Source organism: Macadamia integrifolia, chromosome 5, assembly GCF_013358625.1.
Source record: "Macadamia integrifolia cultivar HAES 741 chromosome 5, SCU_Mint_v3, whole genome shotgun sequence".
Classification (NCBI taxonomy): domain Eukaryota; kingdom Viridiplantae; phylum Streptophyta; class Magnoliopsida; order Proteales; family Proteaceae; genus Macadamia; species Macadamia integrifolia.
This window is the reverse complement of record NC_056561.1, coordinates 14963760-14991654: the sequence shown is the minus strand read 5'-3', so window position 1 is coordinate 14991654 and position 27895 is coordinate 14963760. Positions and strand designations below refer to the sequence as shown.

The 27895-nt window shown below is 37.3% G+C and overlaps 1 protein-coding gene across 5 annotated transcripts; it reads left to right on the top strand.

The window, feature by feature from the left end:
* Positions 1–128: 128 nt before the first annotated feature.
* LOC122079564 (60S ribosomal protein L44-like) lies at positions 129–27895 on the top strand. Of its 5 annotated transcripts, XR_006140465.1 has the most exons (5): positions 129–341; positions 516–590; positions 682–741; positions 26576–26796; positions 27284–27895. XR_006140465.1 is itself a non-coding variant. In XM_042646142.1 (4 exons), exons 1-3 carry the CDS (start codon positions 144–146, stop codon positions 739–741), a joined length of 333 nt encoding a protein of 110 aa, XP_042502076.1. In that variant the 5' UTR covers positions 129–143; the 3' UTR covers positions 26576–26851. The 5 variants fall into 5 exon arrangements, 4 of the variants coding, with proteins under 4 accessions (XP_042502076.1, XP_042502078.1, XP_042502077.1 ...); XM_042646142.1 differs by lacking the exon at positions 27284–27895 and having other exon boundaries at positions 26576–26851; XM_042646144.1 differs by lacking the exons at positions 26576–26796; positions 27284–27895 and adding an exon at positions 15144–15810.

Below are 27895 nucleotides of genomic sequence, written 5' to 3'. Positions count from 1 at the left end.
GATACTAATAATCTAAGAACTTAATTTTACCCACAAAACATCATAATTAGAGGATACAGTCTCACATTCTATGCATAATTCTTGTTTCTACAGAAATGGATTTGTTTTGTGATCTTTTACAAACAGACTAACTAAATCAAAATATGATTTTGCATTTACAGGTGAATGTTCCGAAGACAAAGAAGACCTACTGCAAGAGCAAGGAGTGCAGGAAGCATACATTGCACAAGGTCACCCAATACAAGAAAGGTAAGGATAGCCTTGCTGCCCAAGGGAAGCGCCGTTATGATCGTAAGCAGTCTGGGTATGGAGGACAGACCAAGCCTGTCTTCCACAAAAAGGTGAAAACTCAGCTCCAGCAGTATATATTTTTTTCTATATTGTATTTGTATGCGTGCTTCATTGCATGAAAGAAACTTCAGTCATTTTTGCATGCATGGTGTTCCCAATGGTTGAGGATTGTTTGGTGTATTGGTGTTCAAGATTATTGTTTAATGGTGGTTTTAATCTGGCAGGCAAAAACTACCAAGAAGATTGTACTTAGGTTGCAATGCCAAGGGTGCAAACATGTGTCCCAGCACCCCATCAAGGTTAGCCTCTTTGATATAGTATTGCTTGCTGTCTCTTCCACATCCTCACTTATTTTTTATCAGTATTTAATTGGTTGTATGTGTTTGGCAGAGATGCAAGCATTTTGAGATTGGTGGGGACAAGAAGGGAAAAGGAACTTCTCTCTTCTAGGTGACACTTCCGGAAATTTTGTTAGGTCATTTCAGGATAAATTGTCTTGTTTTCTTTACTGTTTTGAGTGTGAAAATAGTATACAGCCAATTTTGGATATCTGCATTTCATGGTTTTAGCTGGAATTCTGTGTGTTTGAGAACTTGAGACATTGAATAGAATAATAAACTGATTTCGTTAGATGGTTTTACTGACTTTTTAGTTCAAGAACTTTGGGTGCATTTGAACTAAGATGGGTCATTGCCCAACTTGTGTCGATACATTGATGTGGTGTTGCTATTCAGACATTTTCAACTTCCTATGTCGTGGTTTTTGGGGTGGGGAAGGAGGTTTGGGGTTTGTAAAATTATCCAACATGGCCCCATTCTGATAAGCTTCTAATGATGGCCCAATATATGCCACATGGCAGATGGGTAGGGCCCAAACTTTGTGGATTGGCAGACCTAAAGGTGCTGCCTACATGACACGTTTCAGGCCAACAGAGTTTTAAGTGGTAAAATAAAGCTTTGAAAATCTAGAGACAATAAGAGGGTGTGGGCACACACATATATATATATATATATATATAATCAGTTGGCAGACACAAGGATGCATATACATTACATGGTAGTGTATTTGATTTAAGTTAGAAATTTGACATGGCTAATTCGTACACTACAAGAAAATTGGTCTGTGGCGGTGTTTTCAAATGCCATTGTAGAGTATGAAAATGCCATTATATGTCTTTAACGGTGATTATAGAAAATGTCGCCCAAATGTCGTCATATCCACCGCCCCATGGGAACCACGGCTTTTTGGTCACCGCCCATGTAAAGTCTATTCGACGGCGTTTGTCAATAAATGTCACTAAAAGATTATATATACAATGGTGTCTATGTTAACGGTGCAACCATGTTAGTGTTGTTTGTCCCTCTCCCCTGTACTTTGTTTACACGTGTATTCAAGGGATTGAAGGAATTATGCCCCACTCCCCTGGCATTTCTAAAATTTTTACAATTAGGTCCAATATGTTAGTCCCTATTAATTTGGGACTGTTAATTGATGACATCATCTAATATCATACCATTTAATGCCCAAAATACCCTTTTTTTAGAGATGAACTTACCTATATACCCTACCATTAAAACAAAAGAAAGAAGGCCGAAGAGATTGTCTTCTACCTATGCTTCTTCAACCTCTGTTTTCTTCAACCTTGGAAAGGCTCTGGCGAAAGAATGGTTACCTATATACCTTTTTAAAACAAAAGTTCAAATTTTAGGGTTCATGGAATTTGGGTTCTTGGGAGATGACATTGATTACCCCTTTTCTCAGCTTAGGGTTCATCATGAATAGAAGGATGGCAAATGGGTTTCTTCCTAGTGAAAGAGGGTCTAAGGGATTTGAGTTCCTGGGGTTAATTATGAACTTCAATGGGGTGGATTCTTGTTGATCTCTCTCTCCCCATTCAACAGGCCAAAATAACCCACAAGAATGACCACGGGATTGCCAAAGAGCTCAAGAAGCTGCATAGGGAAGGGATCAACAATGCCACCAATTCTGTGACTGGTAGCAGTGCTCTTTGCTGCAGTGGCATTTGCAGCTATCTTCACTATACCTGGTGGAGATGATGATAATGGGATGGCAATGGTGGTGAGCTGGCCTTCATTCAAGATCTTCTTCTTATTTAATGCAGTTGCACTCTTCACATCCTTAGCAGTTGTGGTGGTACAGCTCATACTGGTTTGAGGGAAAACAAAATCAGAGGGGGGTTGTGAAGGTGATTAACAAGTTGATGTGGTTGTCATCTGTGTGCACATCAGTGGCGTTTATTGCTTTCTCGTATATAGTGGTGGGCCGACGTCATCAACGGGCAGCAATTCTGGTTACTGTCATTTGGGGGGGGGTGTTTCATGATGGTTGGAGTTCTTGGCACCATGACATACTATGTGTTGAAGTATAAGCGAAACCGATCTATCTGGAAGAGGGAGAGGTATTCAAGATTGGTGATTAACAAGAGAAGCTGAAGATTCGAGAATGAAATGGGCTCTTCTGGTTCTGGTTGTTTCTCTTGGTATCCAGAACTAGATTGTCTAGTTTGAGGAGTGGAAACTAGGAAAGAAGAGGAAGAGCGAGCGAGAGAGAGAGAGAGAGAGAGTGGACAGAGCTGTAGGAATACTACCAGCTCTATCCTATCAAGTATTTTGTTTTTTTAATTGAAAGGTAATATGGTATTTTGAGGTTTAAAACTAACAGAATACTAATACCGTCAAAGTCAGGGGAGGGGGGCATAATTCCTTCAAATCCTTGGATCCACGTGTAATTTCGGCAAAGTATAAGGGAGTGGGGCATAATTTTCCTATATATTTTTTATTTTAAAACAAGTAGACCTTTAGTGGCGTTTATTAGTGAATACCACTAAATGCAGTTTTTTTTTCTTTCCCATATTGTTTATTTATGTCATTATGTAATTTGTTGAAGCAAATGCATACTTTCTCTGTTCTCATTCTGAAGATGAACAAAAAATTAATAGATTTTTCACAAGACCATACACAAGAATCTGATAAATGGTTATCCGTTGTCCTACAAAATTTCAGTCAGAACAAATTATGTAACAAACTAGATAGCCATCATGGAGACAAAAAAATCCCATATCCATATAGACACTTAATTTAACAAGAAATCTGTAGCTCATAGGCTCACAGTAATATAGTAATATAATAAGTTTTTCAAAATAAAGGTTCACACGTCATGGTCGCTAGGTCAATCCTTGAGTCATACTTTGTATCATCATCAGATGCAACTTTATCGACAAGTAGAAGACAAAATCTATTCAAGTACTTGGAAAAATGAAAAATACCAGTCAAGTTCTTAAAGATCTATCAGAGGCAACTTTATTATAAAGTAAGTAGAAGACAAAATCAATGCAAGCACCTAGAAAAATAAAAAATACCATTCAAGTTCTTGTTAAAGATTTATCAAAGTTCCAAATATTTCATTAGTAGCCATTGTTCACAAGTAGGTTTTTGTTCTTGAGTTTTGTTATATAAGGATGTTGCCATCCTATCAGACTACACAATTAATATAATTTCATCTTGTGAAAGTGTGAGTTGTGAACTCTTCTCCCATACCCTCCTTATTTTTTTCTTCTTTTTTTATTCATTTTAAATTTCACAGTACTATTCATAGTTCCCAAACAATTCTTCTCTCTCTTCTCTTTCTTCTCTTTCTTCTTTTTCTTCTCTTCTTTGTTTTCTCTTTCTTTTCCCATGGCAGGCTGTTGGAATATCAAACCATCAAGCTTCTTAGTCCTTTTATCAAAAACATTTTCTATCTTCTTTAAGACACAAGGGAAAGGTCATCACATAATCAACATCCAAACAACTTTTAAAGGATGGTGACACAAAGAATGCTTTTGTATAACAAGAAAGGTAAGCAAAGGTTTAAGAGAAATTTCAGGAAACTAGTGCAAGTAACTTCTAGGAAATGGGCAATTCATTATAAGGGTATGGGTAATGGAATGATGGCGGCATAGTTAATTGCAATACTGAAAGATAGTTTCAAGGATGCAATATAAATTAGGAGAAAATGATTTCTTAATGACTAATGTTATTACAATTAAACTAAGAAATAATAATTTAAGAATAGTGAAAAAGAGAAACAAAATTAGCATTAATAACGGTTGAGATGAGAAATGATGTAGCTAGAAAGCAATCAACAAGGACAACTACCGACCTCATCAGAGCATTCAACAACTTTAAATCTAAAAGTCTTCACCCCCACCCTATTTATCTCCACTAAAAACGCAAAATTGAGTAAAGCTTTCTGGACTTTGAACTTGCCATATGAGAGAGATGATACAGGTAATCCAAACCATCCATCACATGAGTCACACTCTACATAGCCATGACTTTAATGTATGCTTGTGTGCTATTGAACTTGAAATTGTCATATGAGACATGTGGGTAACACATGAATCCCTTTCAGGCTGCCCACTAAGATATGGTCCTTGCATTCATTTAGATTTTGGCATATAATCTGTATTAGAATTTGGACTATTACTTGTACTTTTGTTCAAAGCAGATGGAAAACATCCCCAAGCCAACTAGTTTGGTATGACGAGAGAGAGAGAGAGAGAGAGAGATGAAAATACCCTCCCATTGAAATTTCATTAGAACTAGAAACAAAATACAATAAAAGGTCAGCCCTAGAGAAAAAGAGATCTAGAAGAAATAAGACAATGCAACCAAAACATATTTCAATGTCATTTATGATCCAAAAGAAATAAAAGAATGCAACCAATACAACTCCATCCACCAAATCAAATTTGTCATTATTTGATTTTCATATGTTGAAAGCTAATAATTTTTACCCATTTTAATTATGAAGCCAAAGTAAATAAAGATTACTTGCACAAATAGATTGCCTAAATATAAGTTAGCCTCTGTAATGTCCTCAATTGTCAGCTGCTTAAATGAAGAAAAGAGAAACATCAGAAGTACTACTTAAATTAAACAAAAAACAACAGAATGTAATATTTTTTTAAGTTACATAAATGATTTGAACTCTGTGAGCTATGTTGACCCAAAAGCTCTTGGGTTAGAAGTGCTACTTGGGCATTCAAATCCTCAATATCTTCCAATTTTGCCGTCAAACTGCTAACTTGTCCCTCCAACTCTGCAAATCTAGCTTGCACACTGTCTTGTTCTTTCCTTGCCTCAATGTTTTTGGTGTAAGGCCAACACTACTCGGTTCACGTCTAGGCCTGCACCACGTACTCGGCCATGTAATTCAGGGCCCGAACAACCACATATATGTTGTCTTGGGAAGATTTTTGATTCCTCGACTTTGGGTTAGTTCTTCCAATTTCTTATCTAGTGCATCTTCCAAACCAATATGTCATTGTCAACAATTTAGCTTCATTGATGATGCCAAATCAAACGACCATTTTATAGTTATCAAAGAAGCGTGCAGGGATTTGACGTAAAAAAAAAAGATACTTAAAATATGGGAGTTAGATCACATAACATATATATTAATTTTGCCACAAACACTTACTATGATTTCTCTTGAAGCATCATCTACTATGTTGTCATCTTTCCTTGTGTGGGTAACCTTAAGCATTTGAATTCTATAAGGTTCCGCACCATCAAGATTCTTCTTCCGCTGAACAAATAGAAATGAGAGTGAGATTAAATAATTTCAAATGCATAAATGATATTGTTAACAGTTCATGAGTTGTGCCTAAGAAACTTACTATATTTTCTTTGACCTGTGCAAAGCTCATCTGTCCAGCTGTATGAGACATCATTTGTGCTTCTTTGTTCTCTTTCTTTTTGTTAGCTTTAGTTTATCATACATCAAACTCATTATTAAATTATATATGTTATGGAATTAAGTAACATGAAGACTATTAATTCATTGTTTCAAATAAAATCATATCACCCGCCACTCCATAGATGTCCACATCCTTATGTGATACTCCCATTGATCAGCTGGAATGTCTACGAGATCAGTAGGGGGAGGAGTATCAAACAAATCAAGATACATTTTCTTTGTCTCTCTCCTCATAGTAAGTTTGAACTCTTTCCACATGTGGCCTATCCTCATAAAAGCAATATGTTGGCCCCCCTCAGCCATAATAAATTTTCCTATTAAACAAGTTGAATTAGTGGAAGATTTAATGCCAACATCGAAGACAAGATAAAGAAAAATTTATGAAGTCATTTACATATTGAAGATTAGTTGGGATTTTTTTTTTTCGCTAAAAAATCATGTATATTAAGAAGGAAAAAAAGCGAAAAATATGATACAAAGAAAGAGGCGGGCCTTAAAACCTCACCTCAACACAGGTTGAAGAGGGGACACACACTATCCACCTTCGACATGGCCATAAGCAGAAAGAGGCAACCATCAAAACAACCATCACAAAAAGAGGAAAAAATTACCCTAGCACATTCTATATCTAGGACGACCAGAGACATCCATGTCTAATTCCATCTTCACCAAAGGCGACCAAGATGTAATCGGAGACGAAATCTCAAAACGGGCCGCTGATTTGGAAAGGAAGTCAGCTGCAGAGTTTGCCTCACGAAAACAGTGAGTTATCTTCCATTCCACCTCTCCCAAGTAAGACATGCGGTTTATCCATCTCTGGTATGCTACCCAAGGAGGTTTTTTCTTTTGGAAAAGAATTACCACCGCCATTGAATCACATTCAATCCAAAGCCTTTATTTTGTTCCAAACATATATATATATATATACCTTTATTTTGTTCCAAGCATCATCTTTGTGATGAATTGGAACATTTCTCCAATCCTTATAGCATAGTAGTAACAGGGTTAGGGTCTTAGCCAGTGTGCCTATGTATGAGGAAAATTCTGCAGCATAGGGGCTGTCACCTATAATATGCATCTAGTTACACATCTCTCCTATTATTTACTTAGATAGTTCTTGTACACCCTCTTTTACGTTTGAAGCCTACAATGGAAACAAGTGACGGTATTTGTGACTAACAAGTTGACCATTTGATGTAGTTAGCCTATTAATTAATTATTCAAAAGTAGAAATTGAACCTATAGATGACCTCGACATACTAGGGCCCTGTGCCTCACTTACTTCTTTCATAAGCTAAAACTGTATTGGAACAAGATAGAATTCTAATCATGTATATGTGTTTGTCAATTGTGAACTTAAAATAAATAAGGAAATTATGTTTAATGTGATCATTACATTGAATCAAGAATTAGTCATTTTTTTTCTCATAGAATCTAATACATATGCACAACACGTCTCAAAGAAAAGCTTACTTGTTAATGGTTATAAACTAGGAACAACAATATGAGCACAAACAACCAATAACAGTAAACAAATAAAGAGCTTGAGGATTGTAAGTAATGAACTAGATGGAGGTGAAACTCCAATTTTCATAAATATTACCAATTGTTGTACATTTGAAATTGAGAACTACCACTGTGGAAAAAAATCACATTGGAATAAGATCATAATCACATTATATATATATATATATATATATATAAAGATCAGAGATCGCCAATTGTAAACTTAAAATAAATAAAGATCGGAGATCGGATAGTCATGAAAACAAGTATGATAAGTCCCAAAAGTGATAACCCAACTAAGATTGGTTAGTTATATAATCTGTTTTCCCTTCTAAGTCTGTCCTTGCCAGACTATGATCGACATCGCCAATGTTTAGTTGTCACAGTTCACATCTGTTGTTCATCTAGAGTAGGGCTTTTTATCCAAATCACCCATCATATCAAATACATCGTGCATATTTGCTTTTAGAGCAATAACTCATCTTGGTTAAGGGGATTTGACACATAAAAATATTTGCTCTGTTTGGCTAGGGGAAGACAGATGGGTCGTCAGTTAAATGTTTTCTAGTATGCGCCAAATGATTGAAATCACACGTGTAAACCCAATATCTTCTTTAAACACCCCCTATTGCTTGTTTCAAGAGACTCACAATGAAATAACATTGACTTTAGGGGAGTATCCCTACCACTAAAGACACTGTTTGTCAATGCCATTACTAAAGCCTTGCTATTATGGGTTTTTTGATTTGCTTCGCGATTCTTGGTGTGAAAACGCATTCCATTCAATATGTACCCCTTATATTTTCTTGCTTCTTGATTAGGACCCTTGGCCAGTCTTTTAATAATTTGAGAGACCACTTCTCCACTTTAGCGTAGCTTATCCACTTACTCAATTCAACATTAATTGTTTCAGAAACAAACTAAGGTAGATGATTTTGGTAATGAAATCAATTACAGAAAAAAGAATTAAAATTTCTTACATGATTTCTATACCAGTTTGTGAATTGCTCTGCTTGCAACTTATCTCTTTGTTGTTGGCGAACCCTATAGCTTAGGTTCTTTTTGAGCCCTTCCTTATGGCACCTACATTTAGAGAATTTTTATTAAGGGAAATGAATACTTGAATTGAAGTAACATTGATTTCAACACGTACTTTCGATATTTACCAATGTCTTTTGTATGATTAAGCACATATCGACGTGCCTATTGTAACTCCTTCCACTCTAGTCCCACCATTTCAGCATGCCGTAAAGGTCTACCTAATTACATTTAAGATTTTACGGGGGTTACACCTAATTACATTTAAAAATAGGGGTGGTACATGAAAATTTTCTAGAAAAAGGGAAAAAGAACCCTGAAAGGCAACCCAGACACATGGGAGGTCAAAATGACTACCTTGCCCCCATGAAAGGTGAAATCCCATTGCATTTGATGCTTCCGCAAGCTCTCCCATTGGCCCTTGTGCTGGTGCAGAATCCATGCTGTCTTTTAGGGAATCCACAGTCCCTTTTAGGGAACCCTCTCCTAAAAATAAAAAATAAAAAGGGCTTATCTATGCTTCTGCAATTAGGGCATCGCAAGACACAAATTTGGTGCATCAAAATGGAGAAGCGAAGTTGAGTATAGGGGATTAACCTGCTGCTCACAACTAAATTGACACCCAAGTCTTTTTAGATGAGGGAGTTTGTTCCCACTTCTGTGAGGTTGGGAAACAAGAGAGAGAGAGAGAGAGAGTCAGGGAAGTCAAGTTAAGCATGTTGGTCTCCTGTAGATTATGGGTTGCAATTGAGGAAAATGCATGGTATGGGGTTGGGCAACAAGCGAGAGAAGTGAGGGTTTAAGGACATATGCCAATTTCTGATATCTTCACAACTTTAGTTAGCAAATATCAATAATACCTTTCACTTCTTTATTGAAAAAACAACAAACGTAATATGTTTGTTCCATGACATGATTTCTCCATAATAGCTTAATTAGGTAGGCTAAGGCATTTTGGTCTAGTAGAGTAGAGTAGAGTAGAGAGAGAGAGAGGTGAGAAAGATTTGATAGATGGGCTATAAGAACGTTCCGAGATTATAAGAATGGAGGAGCGGGAAGGGAATAGGGTTCAATTCTTGGGTGGGGAAGAACAGATATTCGTTAATGTTAATGCATAAACACTACATTATGTTTTCCTATTACATGTAATAGTAAACACCGCAAACATGTTACTCCTTCCTCATTGCATTGTAATCTATTGGGGCATTTTATCAAGAAAAAGCCTCAAAATATTTTTATATACCATGGCGTTTAGTAGGAAATGCCCCCAATGTTATTATGTGCGGAGGAAAATCAATAAATATTGTTTCTTATAGCGGTGTCTCTAATAAATGTCGTAAATACCCTTGTATATAATGGCGTGTATCAATAAATGCTACAAATATTCTTATGTACCACGGCGTTATGAAATAAACACCCCCAAATACTCATATATACGGTAGCATTTAGTACAAGAACGCAACAAAATATAGCTTATGCAGTGGCGTTTTGTACAAAATGCCTCCTATTGTGTTATATAAGACGACTTTTAATTAAAAACGCCATTGAATGTTTATATAAGATGGCATTTGTAGGAAACACCGCCAATGACCTCCACTCAAGTGTTGTTGTTGACCACTTTTCTTATAGTGATAAGATGTACAACTCTGCTCTGCCTCCCCCACACCTCAACTTACCCAAAAAAAATGTAAATAGGGTCTTTTACCATACCTTAACACCACTGAGGGAATTATATTACAAGGGAGGGGAAGCAAGAGAGGAAGAAGATGGGAGGTGCCTTCTTGCCTCTCCTGAGACTTTGCTGCAACCTGCAAGACCTGTTGGGGATTCTTTACCATAGAATCATATGAATAACCCATTGATATTAGAATATAAGAATCATAAACCAATCATAAAAGATTAACTATGGGTGTAGTCCCTAAACCCTAGAACACACAAGCATATAGATTTACCCCATACATGATAATCAATGGGAGTAGAAGAATATCTGTGTGTAAGTTTAAAAGTCCTATAAGTATTGATCACGTAACTCTATCCCATGTGCTTGAAGATTAGTCCTATGAAGATTGTAACAAAGAACTACACATTGGAGTCCCAGCCGCTAAGATCTTATGCAGCCTTTCACTCTTGGAATACTCTCACATGCACTATTCCTGTGGGGGAGTCCGTGCTTTCAAAACCATGAAGGTGTTAAAGTGACGACTGCAATGACCTTTAGCTTCTATTTATAATAGAATCCTTAAAACCCTAATTCATTCTCACAATGGATTGAGCTAGGAGTTTCCTAATCAGAGTGGGTCTAATTGCTTGGGCCCAATGGATCAATCGGTATCAGCAGTTAAGCTCATATAAAAATCCTAACAAGACCCTCCTCCCTTAAGGATCATAGGGGCTGGTGGTTCAAAGAGGTAGAATGGGTTGATGCTTGGTAGCTCTAGTATTCAAGTTAACACTTTACAGCTGAAGATCCATTCTCTCCAGAGCAGCTTTCAGTAGAATCAACAATACTTGTACTGTCAAAGTGGGAATTATCTTTGATCCATTAGAGAAAATATTTGGTTCTTTCTTGTTGAATTTGTTTTGCCATATTTTCATTTATTTGATTGTTTCTGTTCGTGCCTACCATTCATAAGTTATAATCTCATACTTTTATATTTTGTCCCCTTCTCATAGTGTGCAGCCACTGTTTCCATCAGACGGCTTGTGGGCACAGTAAGCTAATTCAATTAGTGATGGTGGCTGCAACGCTAGAAAAAGACTTGGATTTTTTTTCTTAGGGGGGGTGGGGGGAGGGTTCCTTCTTGAAGTCACTCCCAACTCCATTTGAATGAATTTTGAAACCTGGTTCTTCTCTATTCTCTCGTTTTTTAATTTGTTCTAGACCTAGAATATATTTTGAGAATGAATATGGGTGGGACTTGAAATGCACCAGACCTTTTATTGATTAGTAACTTTTTTCGTGCCTTTAATTAATTAATAGCAGATACGAATAGCGAGCCAAAGAGAAAAATGAAAAATTTAAACGCAATCGTTCACCTTTGTAATGGAAAAAATCCTCTCCAATTAAATGGGCACCCGGTTAGTGATTCAAGGTCTGGGAAGACCTAGGTATGTGTGCCCATGTGTTGGTATATGTGTTCAGAGCATAGTTAGCAAAAATAGGAATGAAAAAAAATAGAAACAGACGGTACAAATTTTAAACAAAAATTTTTTTTCGAACGATATAGTCAAATAAAATGGTGAAAAAACAAAGAATGACAAAAACGAAATGGTACGGGTTTTAAATGTGTATATTTCAAACAAACGGGACCAATAAAATGCTAGTACACTCATATAAATTAAGGAATTATTACATGAATACCTACATCTAATGTTTAAAACAACTACAATATCCAACACTAATGCATATGTATCTCATGTCTCATTATAAGTTTTATGACATATAATTGAATATCATCTAATACCAATTAATTCTAAATTCGTACACCACACATGTCCAGATTTTATTGAGAAATGTGGCTTGGCTATGATGTTGTTCATTATTGTCAACATAGTCAACACACTCTTGGAGTAATGTATGTTCAGTTTGAGTTGGGAGTCATCACTTTAGAAATGCGTTTTTGCAAATACATAAGTTGGTATGTCAATTTCAGGGTCCATACATTGATATTGAGTTGAAGGTGTCAAGAGAAATATAGACCATTGAGTTAGCTTCAAGTCATTGAAAGAATCAGATCAATTAGAGTTCGGGAAAAAGAGATATGATCAATTAAGTAGACATTATGTTCAACAAGTTAAGTCTTAAAAAACGCCAAAAAAGGGGAGCTCGTTTAAATGCGTTTTAAATGTGTTTAGAATGAAAATGCTAGCCATTTGGAGTTTTTTCAAGTATCTTTGAGAAGCATACAGAAAAACGTGTTTAAACGGTTAAAAACGAGAACGTGTTTAAAATCGAAGTTTTAAATGCATTTTTACTAACAATGGTCCGAAGTCCTCCCAGCACTTAGATCAATAATTGGGTGCCCAGGAGAGGAACTGAATCGGGCTTCCAGTGAACTATTAAGGAGAAAGATATATATAATACCTCTGCAAGCACATCAGTCTGTAGAGGCTCTCTCTCTATAGGTGGGAGGGCTTGGGCGTGTAGGGTGTCAAGGGCAGAGAGACAATGCCCAAAGATTTAACAAATAGTTACTAGAGTCATGAATAGTTTATGGGAAAAAAAGTGGTGTGTGCATTGGCCGAACACACTCCCTCCGTAAACAAATCATGGGATACTCTCTCCCATATATGCGAGCAGTGCTTAGATCCCTCTACATAATTTGAACAATGAATTAGTGTATTGTAAGGTGCAATTCAAGCGAGAATTGAGCATATCTCTACTCGTATCACTACTGATGTCCATAAATTTTTATTCGGGTAATCTATTGTACTTTTGTTTATAAAAACAAGAAAGAAGAATAAGAGTTTCTTTTAATGAAAAAAAAAATTAATTAAATAAAAAAAAGGGTTTTAACATGCTAAAGTTTGAAGTCCTAATCAAATTTTTTTTTTCACAGCTATGTAAGCTATGTTACTTAGAAACAATACCAAGTAGTTGTTAGCCTTGAGACAAAGAGCCCATTTGGTACCGTTACAAAAAAATATTTCTACCATTTTTTCATTTCATTAGAACAAAAAAAGCAAAAAACTATTTGGCAACCATATGATGTATTTCCGGTTTTTTTCAAACAAAAGTTGAAAAAAAAAAAAAAAAAAAAAAAACGATCTAAAGGACGAAAGATGGAACTACAATTTGTCGTTCAGTCCACGTAGTTTCGTTCCAAAATTGTAAAAAAGGAACGATTTTACAACTTTCGTTCTTGATAAAAATACACTCGCCCTCTTTCACCTCTGCCTTTCACCTTTGCGCACACAGAGCTGAAGAAGAAGAACAGATAACCTTGAATCCTCGACACAACAGATACATCTTCGTTTCTTCTTCATCTTCTTTGTTCTTCACCTTCATTATTCTTTTTCTTCTTCTTTGCTCTACTCTATTTCGCACAAACTGTAACATTTTTTGGATTTTTTACAAATAAAAAGGTTCTTGTATCGTTCTTCTCAAGGGAGAACTCCGCTGCTCATCTCTGCTCATCTCTGCTCGTCAATCACGTCTTCTCAGATCTCATCTGTGAAGACTCGGATCTCTGCAAGTTTTCAACCTAGCTCTCTGCTCGTTTTCGCTCAAACAGGTTCGCCTATTTCTCTTCCTTTGTTGATGTAATGTTATGGTTCCTTTGCATCTTCTTTGATATGTTGATGATGGATCATGACCTCAATAAACTTTAAAATACCCTGATCTACAACCCAAATCAAGATTGGAGAGTTCGATATTGTTTACCTCTGAAGCCTCTGCAATTGTCTGCAATTTGTTTTTTCGCAAAATTGTGATGTTGAATGGTACTGTTATGGAGAACAACTCAAAAATTAGGCAATTTGGGACTTGGGTTTTTCTAGGGTTAGTGGTTAGCACCTCATTGTGAACCAGAGAGAACCAAACAGGGTTAGTAATTGAAATAATCTCATCATATATACAGCCATTTTGATCCAAGAAAGATAATTTCTTACAGTTGGTTTCAAACCTGGTATATGTTTGGATCTCCTCTGCAAGTACAAACGACAAAAAAAGTTGTGTTAGCACCTCATTGTGAACCAGAGAGAACCAAAGAGAAAGGAATGCATCTATTATACTGATGACCTGAACATAGTTGACCCCTGAGGGATTCCACCAAACAGAACCTTGGCCATTAACAGTACCAGTTCCTTAAATGGTGAAGTTACGAACCCACTTGAAGTTTATCCATTGAAACAAGCTGGATTTTGTCTAGGAACCTATCTTTGGAGGAGCTAAGAGAGACCCATCTATCTGTTTTTTCAAAAAGAAAATAAAAATGAAACAGATGAGATATTCTGTTTCTCTTTCTCTACGTGAACAGTAGTGAAAAACATTTTTGGTAAGCTTAGTTTGGTGGGAAATAATTAATGTCAAAATGCATACTTTGGTCTTTCTATCTCAAAATTTGAAGCCGCTGTTTGCCTTTGCACTGCCATCAAAGCCAATGTCTTGGGCATTAACTTGAATGTCCCTGTCTCCTTGAGCTTGCTCTTGAATTATTGTGGAAAGAAAGTCCCATCTGGGTACCAGTGTTCTTAGGCTTGTGAGCCACCTTATTATAGCTAGGCTCTCCATTTCTTTTCCTTTTACTTTGTCCCTTCTATACTTTCTTGCTGTGGTAGCCTGGTAGGTCTTTAGAGTGGTTATGATATGATTTGAGGACTTGTTGTTCCTTTGAGTTCTTCTAGAGCTTCATTATTCCCCTTGCAATGATAATAAGTATGTTGTGGTGTAACAAGTAACAATTTGTGTTCTAATTAATAGAAGCAGCTTCTTCGTTAATTGTTTTTTCTTGCTTCTTATTGATTCATACAGCTTCTTTGTTAGAGAACTATAGTGTTCTGACTCTTAGTTGAATGATTTTATTTTATTTTTTCTTGATAGATAGATCCATTTATTGCAAAGAGAGAAAAGAAAAAGTACTAAGGGAAGCCTTACATCACTCTCAAGGCCAATACCCAAGAGTCAAAGTAGCCTCCAACAAAAAAGAGTGGGGGTGGGGGAGGGAATACAACAACCTCACACCCTCACACCCTCACCAACACATGTAGAGAGAACAGTCCAAAAGAAAGACCACATGCTCCACAAGAAAGGTGTTCCTAGCTACTGGTTTTAGGGCCTTTGGACATGGAAACCACACACAGTGCAATTTGATGGGTTAATTTGCATCAATCTTAGACATCCATTTTTCAGCCCATACATAGTGCGATCTTTTTGTTTGGGTCTGGTACTAGTCTCTCAGGCATTTAGTGGCAACTTATACTAATAATTTGTATTTAGTGGCAACTTATACTAATAATTTGGATAGCTTGATTTCTTTGTTACTTTGCTATACTTGATTTCTTTGTTATTTTCCTATGTTTGATTTCTTTGTTACTTTGCTTGGTTTTATTGGTCTTTCCATTATCTCTCCCCAAATCTAATTTTATTGGACCTTTGTTACTTTGCTTGGGTATGATTCCAAATCTGATTTCCAGATTTCTTTGGTAATTTTTATTTGATAATTGTAATAAGACATTGTTGGTGGAATAAAAAGATTGATATATAACCCAGTATGCTAACTTTGGGGTTTTCATATAATGTTTAGTTATAATGTCTGGAAGTAGTATCCCCGCCGTTAAGTGGTTAGAACTTGAGACCAATGTTTTCATTGATTTTTTTTTTTTAATTTGATGTATAGGCTTATAGCATCCAATCACGTTAGAATTTTTTTAAGGACCAGTTCAATTTTTCAAAATTTTCTTGCAAACAAAAACAGTAACTTGTATTGTTATTAGGCTTATAGCATCCAATCATGTCAATGCATTGGCACAAGAAAGGCCCTGAGATAGCACCAAGTGGCTAGTCCCAACCACCCATCCTGCACATGTGCCATGCATAACATCATATGTCAATGGTAGATCAGCTTTTATTGTTCATTTATCTGGCCAACACATACCTTAGCTTTCCTCTTTGCACAAGCTTACCTCAAGTTGGTCTTGCAAATCTTTGGCTTGTTCTAGTTCCTGATGCAGCTGAGACGCCATCAAAGGAGTAAGTAATTATTTTCAAGAATTATAAATCTGATTGAAAGAAAAAAAATAAGACAGATTACACCATACCTTAATTCCCTTCCAAAGATATTTGATGTTGCTGTACTGCAAGTCAAGTATAACAAGGTTCTCAAAATGAAAGTTAGTAGGTATGGACTTTGAAGAGAAACCATACCAACATAGCCATCTCAACTCCTTTGAAAATTATTTGTAGTTTCCAATAAGGTTTATATGACTGATTTGGGAACGGCACTCCATGGCCACGATTTGATACTATCATTTCTTAGAATTTCTCCTACTTTCTTAGCATCACTCCATATTTCATCCACCTCCCCCATCCTTCCTCCTTGATTTGCTTCATCCCTCCAAAAAGGCCTCTAGTTGATGCGTTAATAGTTTATTTTGTCATAATGTAGTTTGCAAAAAGTAAGACACATTTTCCTTTAGTTATCAGGATAGCAGTCCATTCAGAGATGTTATTACTGGGATCAGTGGTCCTAGTGCATATACGTGTTTTGTGAGTAAAAAAAGGATCTCTGGTATCCTACATGGTAATGAGTTAGGTAATTTCACCTATTGTGTGGTAGGTTGGGTATTTTCAATAGGGAAGCCAATGCTAAGACTGCTCTTCTTAAGGCGTCTCATCTTCAAGCAAGTTTATGGGCTGATAAGACAAAACAAAAGAGGATGAAAGATGGTGATGGCAACACTAAATTCTTCCACCTGCCAATAAAGATGAGGCATTCTGGTAATCAGATTCGATCTCCAAAAAAAGAGGACGGAACTTGGGTTACAGACCAAGAGTCTTTGTCCTCTTATATTCCGGATTTTTACGAGGTTTTTTATGGAGCCACTCCGATCACCCCTCACTGGGATCTTCTTGACTCTATCCCCCAGGAGTTGAATGATGATGACGACACCTTTCTTGAGGCAATTCCAGATCATGATGAAATCAAGAAAGCGGTTTGGGACCTTGACTCTAACAGCTTGCCTGGCCCTGACGGCTCTTAGGTAAATTCTTCAGATGAGTCTGGGACATTATTGAGTTGGATTTTTGTAGAGCTGTCTCCTATTTTTTTAGGGTGGGTAATCTTCATAAGGGTGTCAATAATTGCTTCATTACCTTAATTCCTAAGGTTCCTGGAGCCTCCTCTCTTGATAAATTCCGGCCTATTTATATGAGGAATTTTTTCTGTAAGGTCCTTACCAAAATCCTTGCCTCCAGGGTCAATCTTTTTCTTCCCCGCCTCATCTCTGAGGAGCAGGGTGCCTTCCAAAAAGGGAAAGTCATTTCTTCCAATATCAGCCTTGCCTCTAAGCTGGCTAATCTCATGCATTCTACTGTTAGAGGAGGTGGTAGGGGTCTTAAGCTTGATGTCCAAAAAGCTTTTGATTCCAATTCATGGGATTTTCTATTTTCCACTCTAAGAAAATTTGGTTTTTTAGATAAGTGGATTTCTTGGATTAATAAGATTCTTTCCTCATCGAGAATCTCTGTCTTAGTTAATGGAGGTCCTGTGGAATTTTTTGGTGCTGGTCGTGGCCTTCTCAGGGTGACTCGATCTCTCCTATCCTTTTCATTTTAGCAGAGGAAGTGCTCTGTAGAGGGCTGAAAAAGATTGTTGATAAAGGGAATCTTAGATCTCTTCCAAGTCCTAAGGGGGCTCTTACCCCAACCCACCTCTTTGCAGATGATATTTTTGTTTTTATGAATGCTTCTGCCAAATATGTCAAAACATTTGCAGAATTTTCTAATAAAATATCAGGAGTTTATTGGGCAGCACATTAACCTGAGTAAAAACAGGCTTTTCTTTGGAAAAGTTGCTCCTCACAGGAAGCATTTTATCTCTGAGACCCTAGGGATTCCTCAATCTCGCCTACCCACTAAGTATTTGGGTGTTGAAATCTTCAAGGGGTGTGTTTCCAAGACTCATATGCTTCCTCTTTTGGATAAAATCAAGTCCAAGTTGGCTAGATGGAAGGGAAAATTACTCTCCCTCGCAGGTCGGGTGGAGCTTGTCAAGTCTGTGGTCTCCAATATTCCCATCCATAACTTCGCAGTTTATTGGTGGCCTCAATCCTCCATTAAGATTGTGGAGTTTTGGATGAGAAACTTTATCTAGTTAGATGACATGGAGAAACAGAAGAAGGTGGTTGTGAAGTGGGAGAATATGTGCAAGTCAAAGCAAGAGGGTGGTTTAGGTCTCCGAAAAATGAGAGATAGTAACAAGGCTTGTCTGTGCAAGTTGGGTTGGCAGATCAAACATGAAAACTCAATAATGAGCAATTTTTTCTGATCCAGATTTTTTCCAGGGATGGCTCGCTTCTACCATCTTATAAATCATCCTCAATTCTCCCTGGAATGAAAAAGATTTGGCTTTTTATCTCTGAAATGGAAGCTTGGTCAGTTGGGAATAGTTCAAAGATTAAATTTTGGTAGGATAAATGGATTGAAGGGAGATCTATTGCTGAAGACTCTGATCTGGATCACAACTGGTTTGAAGGTGTGAATTTGAAGGTAGCTGACTTCATTTTAGATAACCGTTGGTGTCTCCCTCACGTCAACTCAAACTTTCTTCAAGAAACATTTGAGAAAATTAAATTGATTCAAGTTTCGGACATGGATGATATATGTCACTGGTGTCTCTCCCCCTCTGGCATCTTCTCTATTAAAACAACTTGGGAGAAAATTAGAAGGAGGCATTCCAAGGTTGGTTGGTCTTCTCTTTTATAGAAATAAAAAATTATTTCAAGGCAGGCTGTCTTTGGCTGAAGATTCGTTCAGAAAAAGCTTCCATCAGATGATGTGATTAGTAGACAGGGTATTTATTTGCCTTCAAAATGTGATCTCTGTGGCTCCTTTGAAGAGTCTTTCAATCATCTTTTCTTCCAGTGCCCTTTCTTTATTTCTCTGTGGACTCATTTTTGTGATCTTTTTAGTGTTATTTGGCCAGCCATATCAAGCACAGAGAATCTTTCTCATTGGTGGAAAGAGAAATCGAAGTCTATAAATTTTAAGGAAATATGGATTAAGGGCTTTGTCCTAATACCATATTTCATTTGGAGGGAGAGAAATTTAAGGCGACATGAAGGCATCTCCATCAACTCTGGGCGTGTTTTTTCATATGTAAAGAGTGAACTTTGCTCTCAATCTTTGGTGCTCTTGGGAAGGCCTCTATCAATCTTTGATTTGCTTTGTGCAAGACACATCGGAATTCCTCGTATCTCTAGCATACGAAGTGATCTGATTGAAGTTTTTTGGTGTCTCGCTCATCTAGGTTGGACAAAACTCAATACTGATGGTTGCTCTCTTGGGAACCCAGGAAGGGTTGGTATTGGAGGAATTCTAAGAAATGATAAATCTGATATTATTTTTAACTTCAGATTTCCCCTTGGTGTTCGTATAAATTTTGAGGCTGAATTCTGTGCGGTTATCTCGGGGCTTAAATATACAAGATCTCTCAGAATCTCAAAGCTTTGGGTTGAATGTGATTCTGTGGTTGTTGTGAATCTCCTCATTAGAGATGTAGTTCCCTGGTTTGTTTTCCAAAGATAGAGATCTCTTTTCAATTATTTGATGTTGGTGGAGTGGTAGATTACTCACTGTTTTTGTGAAGCAAACCCAATAGCTGATTTCCTCTCTAAATCGGCTACCATGTAGAATTTCTCTGATCCTGTTTTGAACTGGCCGGCTTTAATTCAGATGGAATTGGAGAGGGACACCCTCAAGCTCCCTAGATTCAGATTTTCCTAATCCTTTCTTTTGTTTTCCAGGTTAAGTTCCTTGGGCTTCCTTCCTGTTGATGGCAATGCCGAAGGTGGGTCTGGAGCTCTTAGGTTCTCTTCCTGTTCCCTTTGGAGTAGCCTTTTGGCTTTGTAATTATTTTTTTATTCTTTCTTTTTAATATAAATTCTGATTTCTAGGGAAAAAAAAAAGTGCGGTAGGTTGGGTAGGAATTCCATGGAAATCCACTTGTAGAATGGTGTGAAGATTAGGTTTTTCATGAACAAAGAGATCTTGTTTTCTATAATTTGAAATGTAGTAACACATAATAATAAAACCACTGAAGAAAAAATGCAAATTATTATCAGGTAAAGTTTTGTGAATTAAAAAAATTCATAATGAGAGTCATGAATGGTCTTCGAAATTCTCAACATCGGACCTCCTTTTGCGTCTCTCGTCTTCGGAATTCTCAACATCATACGTCCTTTCTTTTATTTCATCATGGATGCCAAGTCTTTCTGGGCCTTCAGTGGAACAAATAATACTTCAATTGGATGTCAATGGCAACTCAAGGTCTAAAGTCAGACTCGATATCTATTTCACTTTGAAAGAGAGAGAGATGAACCCAGGGAGATGGCAACAACTTTTGATACAAGGGGGATTCGGGAAGAAGACGATGAGGATGATGGTGGTGCTAAGGAGTCTCATGATCGTGGTCCTATGGAGCAGATTCCTAGTTCTGTCCGTGAAGGTGTTAATGAGGCTATTCCTCAGAAGAAATCCTATGCAAGAGCGGTAGGAGTTTCCCCTTGGCCTGAAATTGATTCTGTCAGAACCGATTCAAGCAGGTAGCATCAGGGTATTATTATTCCTCAGCAAGACTAAGAAGCAAAGAGAAATCTTTCGCTTTGCGCTTATTGGGAGAGTAAATTTTCGTTCAATTTCCCTCAATGATCTGCGTCTTGAAGGAAAGGAAAAATGGAATTTGAGCCAGGGGTAATTATGCACCCATTGGGTAAGGGATACATTATTTTCCAATTCCACTATGAAGGTGATATGGCGGCCATCTAGAGATGCAGTCCCTTGAGGATGGGTGAGCAGTTCATTCATTTTCAGCATTGGAAATCGAACTTTAACATCAATAAGAAGCAAGTTCTGTCAAAACTTGTTTGGGTCAGATTTTCGGATCTCCCTCTTGAATACTGGCACGAAAGTGTTCTGTTATCAATCACTAAGGCAATAGGGTGGCTTGTTGCGTTGGGCCGGTGAGCCAGGCAAGGAATCATGGGTTACTTTGCTCAGGTTTTAGTTGAGGTTGATGCAACTGAATCGGTGGTTTGTATAGATGAAGTTCAGGTTGAACGCCTTGAACCTAGCACGATGTGGGTACTATAAAAGAATTGGCCATTAAGTTACGGTTTGTCACCAGAAAAAGGCGGAAGATGCGAAAGAATCTGGGCTTGACAAGGCTATGCACGTTCCAGGAGCTGTCTTTGTGGAAGATAGAGTCAACTCGGTTTCCTAGCCGAGTCGAGACTCGCAAAGATAAACTAGGAATCCTAATATCAAAAATCCTTCTCAAGAGCATAAATGTATCCCCGATCCCTCTTTGGAAGGTTCTATTCAGATTGTGATTGGAGAGAGTAGTGACACGGTGGAAACTCTCCTCCTTTGGCTCCCTCAAATCATATTCCTACTCAAAATATTAGCATAAGCGATTAACCAAATTTGGTCTCTCCTAATTTGGCCCCTTCAAATCTCTATCCATCATCTCATCTTAGTGATGTCATAGTGCGGTCCCAAGAGGAATCTCTTAATGTAGAGGAGGTAAATGACTCTCACTATGAGGAGAAATTCTAGGGAATCATCACAAACGGATTCTGGGTCTGATGAGTTCGACCCACCATTTGATCCAGATGAAATGGGTCAGCCTCTGGTTAGCATCATGACAATTTTCCCCTACTCGTGTTCTTCCTCCCACAAGAAGCACAATGTCTCAAACAACCTATTATTCGGTATTCAACTCGCCACAAACGAGGAGTTGTTTCTTGCTCAGGTCAGAGGCGAGCTGCATCCAGAAGGGGTGCTTCTATTATCATTGGGAATCAGGACATTGTGGTGGACAACATTCTAGTGACGGAATTAAGAGGTGGTCGTGTGGCCTCAACTTTTCTTGAACTAGCGACAGTAGATAGAGCTATGGCTCTGAGGGAGCAGGCTGAGCAATCTATGCAAGTTGCTTGTCAACAGAGTAAAAAATGTGGTTAGGCAAATAGGCCCGACAAAAACATAGCCACTAAAAGTGATATGCGTGTTCTATACTGGAACATAAGATGAATGAAGAAGGTCACTGGTTCCAAGGCCTTGATATCATTGCTAAGAGAATTCACTCCAGAAGTGGTGTGTCTTGCTGAGCCTATGGTTGAAGTGTGCAAATTTCCTGCCTTAATGCTTAATAAGATGGGGTATGTAGCTGGTTTAATTCATAATTTCGTCAAGATAAATTGCCGAACCTGTGGATTATCTGGAAGCAGAGCATCCAACGACCTTCTGTTATCTTGTCCTCAGATCAATAAATCTCAATTATAGTTGAGTGGCTTGGTGCGAAAATGGGTCTCTCTTTCATTCATGCGAGTTGCTTTAAAGTGGTTCGTTGCGATCTCTGGTCAGATTTAGTTTCCTTGTGTCTCTCTTTAGTTCCATGTGCTGTTTTAGGTGATTTCAATGCGTCTATAGCCTCTCATGAAAAAAGAGGACCAGATAAATTTAATTTTGACTCTGCATTAGAGTTTCAATCTATGGTGGATGCGTGCAATCTTGTTAGGGTCCTTCTCAGGGTTTAGATTCATGGTTTCTGGATAGATGAAGTTAGTTTTCTTGATTTGGTCAAAGAATTGTGGTGTCACGAGATCAGGGGATGCCCAATTTTTGTTTTGTCCCAAAAATTGAAGTTGCTAAAATATAGGTTGAGGCCTTGGGCGAGTGAAACTTTTCCAAATCTTAATCAGGCAGTTGAAGAAGCCAAGGTTGGTTTATCTGCAGTTCAGTCCCTTATAGATTCATCAGGGATGTCTAATGAATTATTTATAAAGGAAGCAGATGCAAAAACAACCCTTTTGAAAGTTTCAGTCTCATGAGAAGCTCTGGACATAAATGGCTAAATTGAAATGGATGAAGCATGGGGACTGTAACTCAAATTTTTTTCACATTCACGCACTTCAGCGTGGTGATGGTGTGTGGGTTTCTAATCGTTAGGATCTAGTAGATTATATAACCGATTTCTATAGAGGCTTCCACTCTTCAGTTCCTAGCTCTCCTCATCATGAGTCGTTAGATTGCATTCCTGTGGCGGTGGATGAAGTCGATTATGCTATGTTACAGGCTATGCCCTCAAGGGAGGAAATTAAGAGAGCAGTCTGGGACCTGGACCTTGATCTTGATAGTTTGCCTGGTCCAAACGGTTTTTCAAGATTATTCTTTCGAAAGTGTTGGGACATTCTTGAGATGGACTTTTGTCGAGCTGTAACTCTTTTCTTTTTACAGCTCGAATTCCCAATGGGATTAATAATTGCTTCATTACTCTCATCCTTAAGATGGTAGGGGTAGCTTCTTTGGATAAATTTTGTCCTATTTGAATGGGTAATTTTTTTTTCTGCAAGGTTCTAACAAAAAATCTTGCTTTTAGATTGTTTGCTATTTTGTCTAAGCTTGTTTCCGCGGATCAGGGTCCTTTCTAGAGAGGGATTTCCTCGAATATCAGTCTTGCTTCTGACTTGCCAACCTTATGCATTCCTTGGTGCGATGTGGAGGTATGAGATTAAAGTTAGATATTCAAAAGGCTTTTGATTCTCTCTCTTGGGAATTTTTGTCCTCTACATTGAGGAATTTTGGTTTCTCTTTGAAGTAGATATCTTTTATTTATTAGCTGCTTCAATCTTCTAGAATTTCAATCCTTTTAAATGGTGGCCTGGTGGGATATTTTGGTGTGGATCGTGGTCTTTGTCAAGGGGATCCTATTTCTCCATTATTATTTATTTTGGCTGAAGAGGTTCTTTGTAGAGGTCTAAATCATCTTGTTTTGAATGGGAAATTGAAATCTCTTCTTGGTCCCATAGGTGTTCTCACCCCGTTGTGTCTTCTTTTTGCTGATGGCATCTTCAAATTTATGAATGCCTCAGCCAGTTATGCCAAGCATCTTCATTCCTTTTTATCTAAATACCAGAATTTTTTGGGGCAGCATATTAATTTGGATAAAAGTAAGCTCTTCTTCGGGAAGATTGCTCTTCACAGGAAACAATTTATTTGTAACTACTTGCGAATTCAAGCAGCAAGATTTCCTACAAAATACTTAGGAGTTGAAATTTTTAAAGGAAGCATCCGTAATTCAAATCTCCTCCCCTTACTAGACAAGGTCTAAGAAGCTATTTCACTTATGATCATGGTGAAACAGTGCTCCATAGACTTTGATTCTCGATCTTGTCTTCTTGCATTCCTCTCAATCCAAATGCTATATGGAATCAACACAAAGCCTTTTTTCCATACCCTTGAAATGGGACCACCTTCGCTTTTGACTTCCACCATTCAATGAAGTCCTCCATCCCAGTGAAACTGGTCCATTGAACACCAAAACTATCACATAATTTTTGCCACATAGCTCTTGCAAAAATACATTCATAGAAAATGTGATCTCTTGATTCCTCCTCTTAACTGCATAGGCTACATCTAGAGGGCAAGACCACCCCTTGCTTCTTCACATTGTCATCTGTTGGGATTTTATTTTTGATTACCTCCACACAAACACTACTTGACGGAGTTGGATCTGCGATTGCCATATCAGTGAAGACCACCCCACCTTAGGCAACTGTCTTCTGATAGTCTCCCAGGCTGATTTAATAGTAAAAACCCCAGAGGAAGTAGGTCGCCAATGACATACATACTGCATATTAGAAATGAAAATAGTATTGGTCTTCTCAAAAATACTGGCACCAAACCAGATTGAACCCTTGGAAAAACCAACAATTGCCTCTAATGAAATCTGATACCTTTGCTCTCAGAGATTCAAAGGAATTAGTTTCTGAATCCCTCTACAATAGACATATTCCCCAGCCTATCTAGACTATCTAGAGAAGAAGAAAATCATGAATTCAAAAAAGAGAAAACCTAGGCTTAAATTCATGTACAAAAAAAATTAATGCCTCAATACTCATTGAAACTACTTAAATCAATAGGAAATTGAAATAAATGATAAGAATCTAAATTAAATTGACTCCTGAAAATATTGATGAAAACCAGCTTGAAAAAATCTAATAGAAAGCATACTGATAGGGAGTAAACATCCAGGAAAAATATAAACAAATCATAAAAATCCAAAAAATAAGGTTAGAAAGAATAATCCTAGATCTACAACTTTTCAGGACAATTTGTGAGAAACATATATAGAACAAGAAAAAGGAGTCTACAAACTAAGGTTCCAAAATGGATGACTCAAATAGAAAACAGACAAACAATAAAAAAAAAAAATCCAAAACTAAGACTAAAAAATATGGTAAAATCACATTGAAAAGAACACATCTAGCTCTACAACTTTGAAGAAAAAAAGTTTTGAATAAGTCGCAGAAAGTTATATAACTGACACGCAACACTGCTGCCCTGTTAAGGGCAGCTATATATGTGCTCAGTAAAAAGAAGAAAACTTTGCACAAAGAAATATAAATGATATTTCATAAAAAGGATATGAAAAAGGATTTACCTCTCTATAAAATTTGTAAAGAGAGTAATATCATAAGAAGAGCATAGGCTTAGGAAATATGAGTCCAATCCAGAGCTCATGCATCATAGCAGCAAAGCATCTCCAATAATTCTAATACATGAAATCTATTTTATCCGTGGAAAGGGGCAATATGGCTATTCATGGGAAGAAAATAATTCTCCCAAATCATGAATGAAGTTTTCCTTTAGTTTTTTAGAGTCTTTTGCGTGTCTTAGAGGTCTTAAAACATGTCTAGGTACATGCCTTTGGCGTCAAGTAGGAGATATGATCGAAATTTCTCAGAAAGATCCACAAAACCCATATAATTTTGCAGGAGATGATATGTAACGAATTCTAACTGATAACGTCATCTAATGTATGAATGTAATCATCATGAGTCAGAGTCAAAATGAATTGGGTGGATTTTTGGGTCTGATCCAGTTGAGCCCATTGTTTGAACTAGGATCGGTTTGAGGTATTTGGGTTAGCCTTAGTCCAATATAAAAATGCAAAAGCCATCAAACATAATTTGAAATCGTTTTATATGATCAATTTAAACCTCATAAACTAAATGGAAGCAAAGAACAATTTGCCTAGGGCAATAAAGAGAAAATTGGAACACAAATAAATTATCACTCCATATTCTAGAGGGGTTCCTGACTTATCATTGCCTATCCCTTCAGGGGTGACAATATGGTGTCTACAATGACTCCTAATTTGATTCCATCTCTATTCCTAAGGAGGTGAGATTGAGAGAGGTAATTACATAGCTACCATACACTTAGTCTAATAATTCATGTTGTATATTTTGTTAGGAAGCTGCTCCTGAGAAAGCTTTTGAAACATTGAAGGAGGAGGACCAGGAGGTGAAGACTGCAATCATTCTTTTGTTCTCAAGGATGATCTGGGATATGTCTACCGGGTTTGTGGCATTATAGAAATGGAAATTGAAACGATACTTGACTTCCAGTGGATAAAGTTATGGTGTATAAGCTAATGAGAAGTATCATGCTCTGTTGAATTGGATACGTACTGTGTAAGGATCTGCTATCCATTATTTTCATTGTTTTATTTTTCCCTCTCTTATTTGATATGATGCAGAGGATGCTTTTCCTCTTTTCATTTTCAAATTTATTTTTTATGGCTTTCCAAATCTCGTTCATTCGATAGGATTTGGAAAGCCTTCTTCTTTGAGGTCTCTTCCAAGATCAGCCTTCTTCACCATCGGCTAGTTCGTGATACCCCAAGGAACAAGCTCATTGTTATATCCTAGGGCCTCCCCTCATCAATCATCTCCCCCACCCCAAATTGATGTCTCCTTAGCTTTTTGGGTTTAGTTCCCCCTTCTCTAGGGTTTTGATCCCTTTTGAGTCCTCCCCCCGCCCTTTTTTTTTCTTTTCTTTTCCCCTCTGTATATTCTTCCTTTTCCATGGTAATGGATTATTTTATTCACCAAAAAAAAAAAAAAAAAAAATCAAAGTGCTGGAGTATGTATAATTGTTCTTAAATTTTCAATGATACAGGGCACAATGACTACAAGAACTTACTTCTATGAATCTCAGAATTTCCAAGGGTAGACAAACTGAGGTATCCCCATTTTCTGGAATTGAAAGGTCTCAAGAAGATCTAACTGTGGCAGAACTATATGTACATCCAAGGCATATGCAGCAAATGAAACCCCACCAAATTGAGGGTTTCAATTTCTTGCAGAGGAACTTAATATCAGACAAACCAGGAGGTTGTCAACTGCCAACTTCATAACTGAAGCTGAGTATCTAGTAGTAGAAGTAGCCATAGAATACGTTTGGCTAAGAAAGTTCTTGACTGGTTTGAGAGTAGTTCTCAAGCTCGTTGAGTACCCATCATGTTATATTGTGGTAACAAGGCAATAATTGCATAAGTGAAGGAGCTCATGGCTCATCAAAAGAACAAAAAATGTAGACCGGAAGTACTAGCTCATTTGAGATATCATTCAGGGTGGTGATATAGTCGTAGCTAAAGTTGGCTCTGCAAAGAATTCGTCTGATTTCTTGATAAAAGATTTTTCACTTATTATATTTGAGAGACAAGTTGAGAACATGAGTGTAAAGTACATGAAAAGTGTCTTTGATATACAAGTGGGAGATTATTGAAAA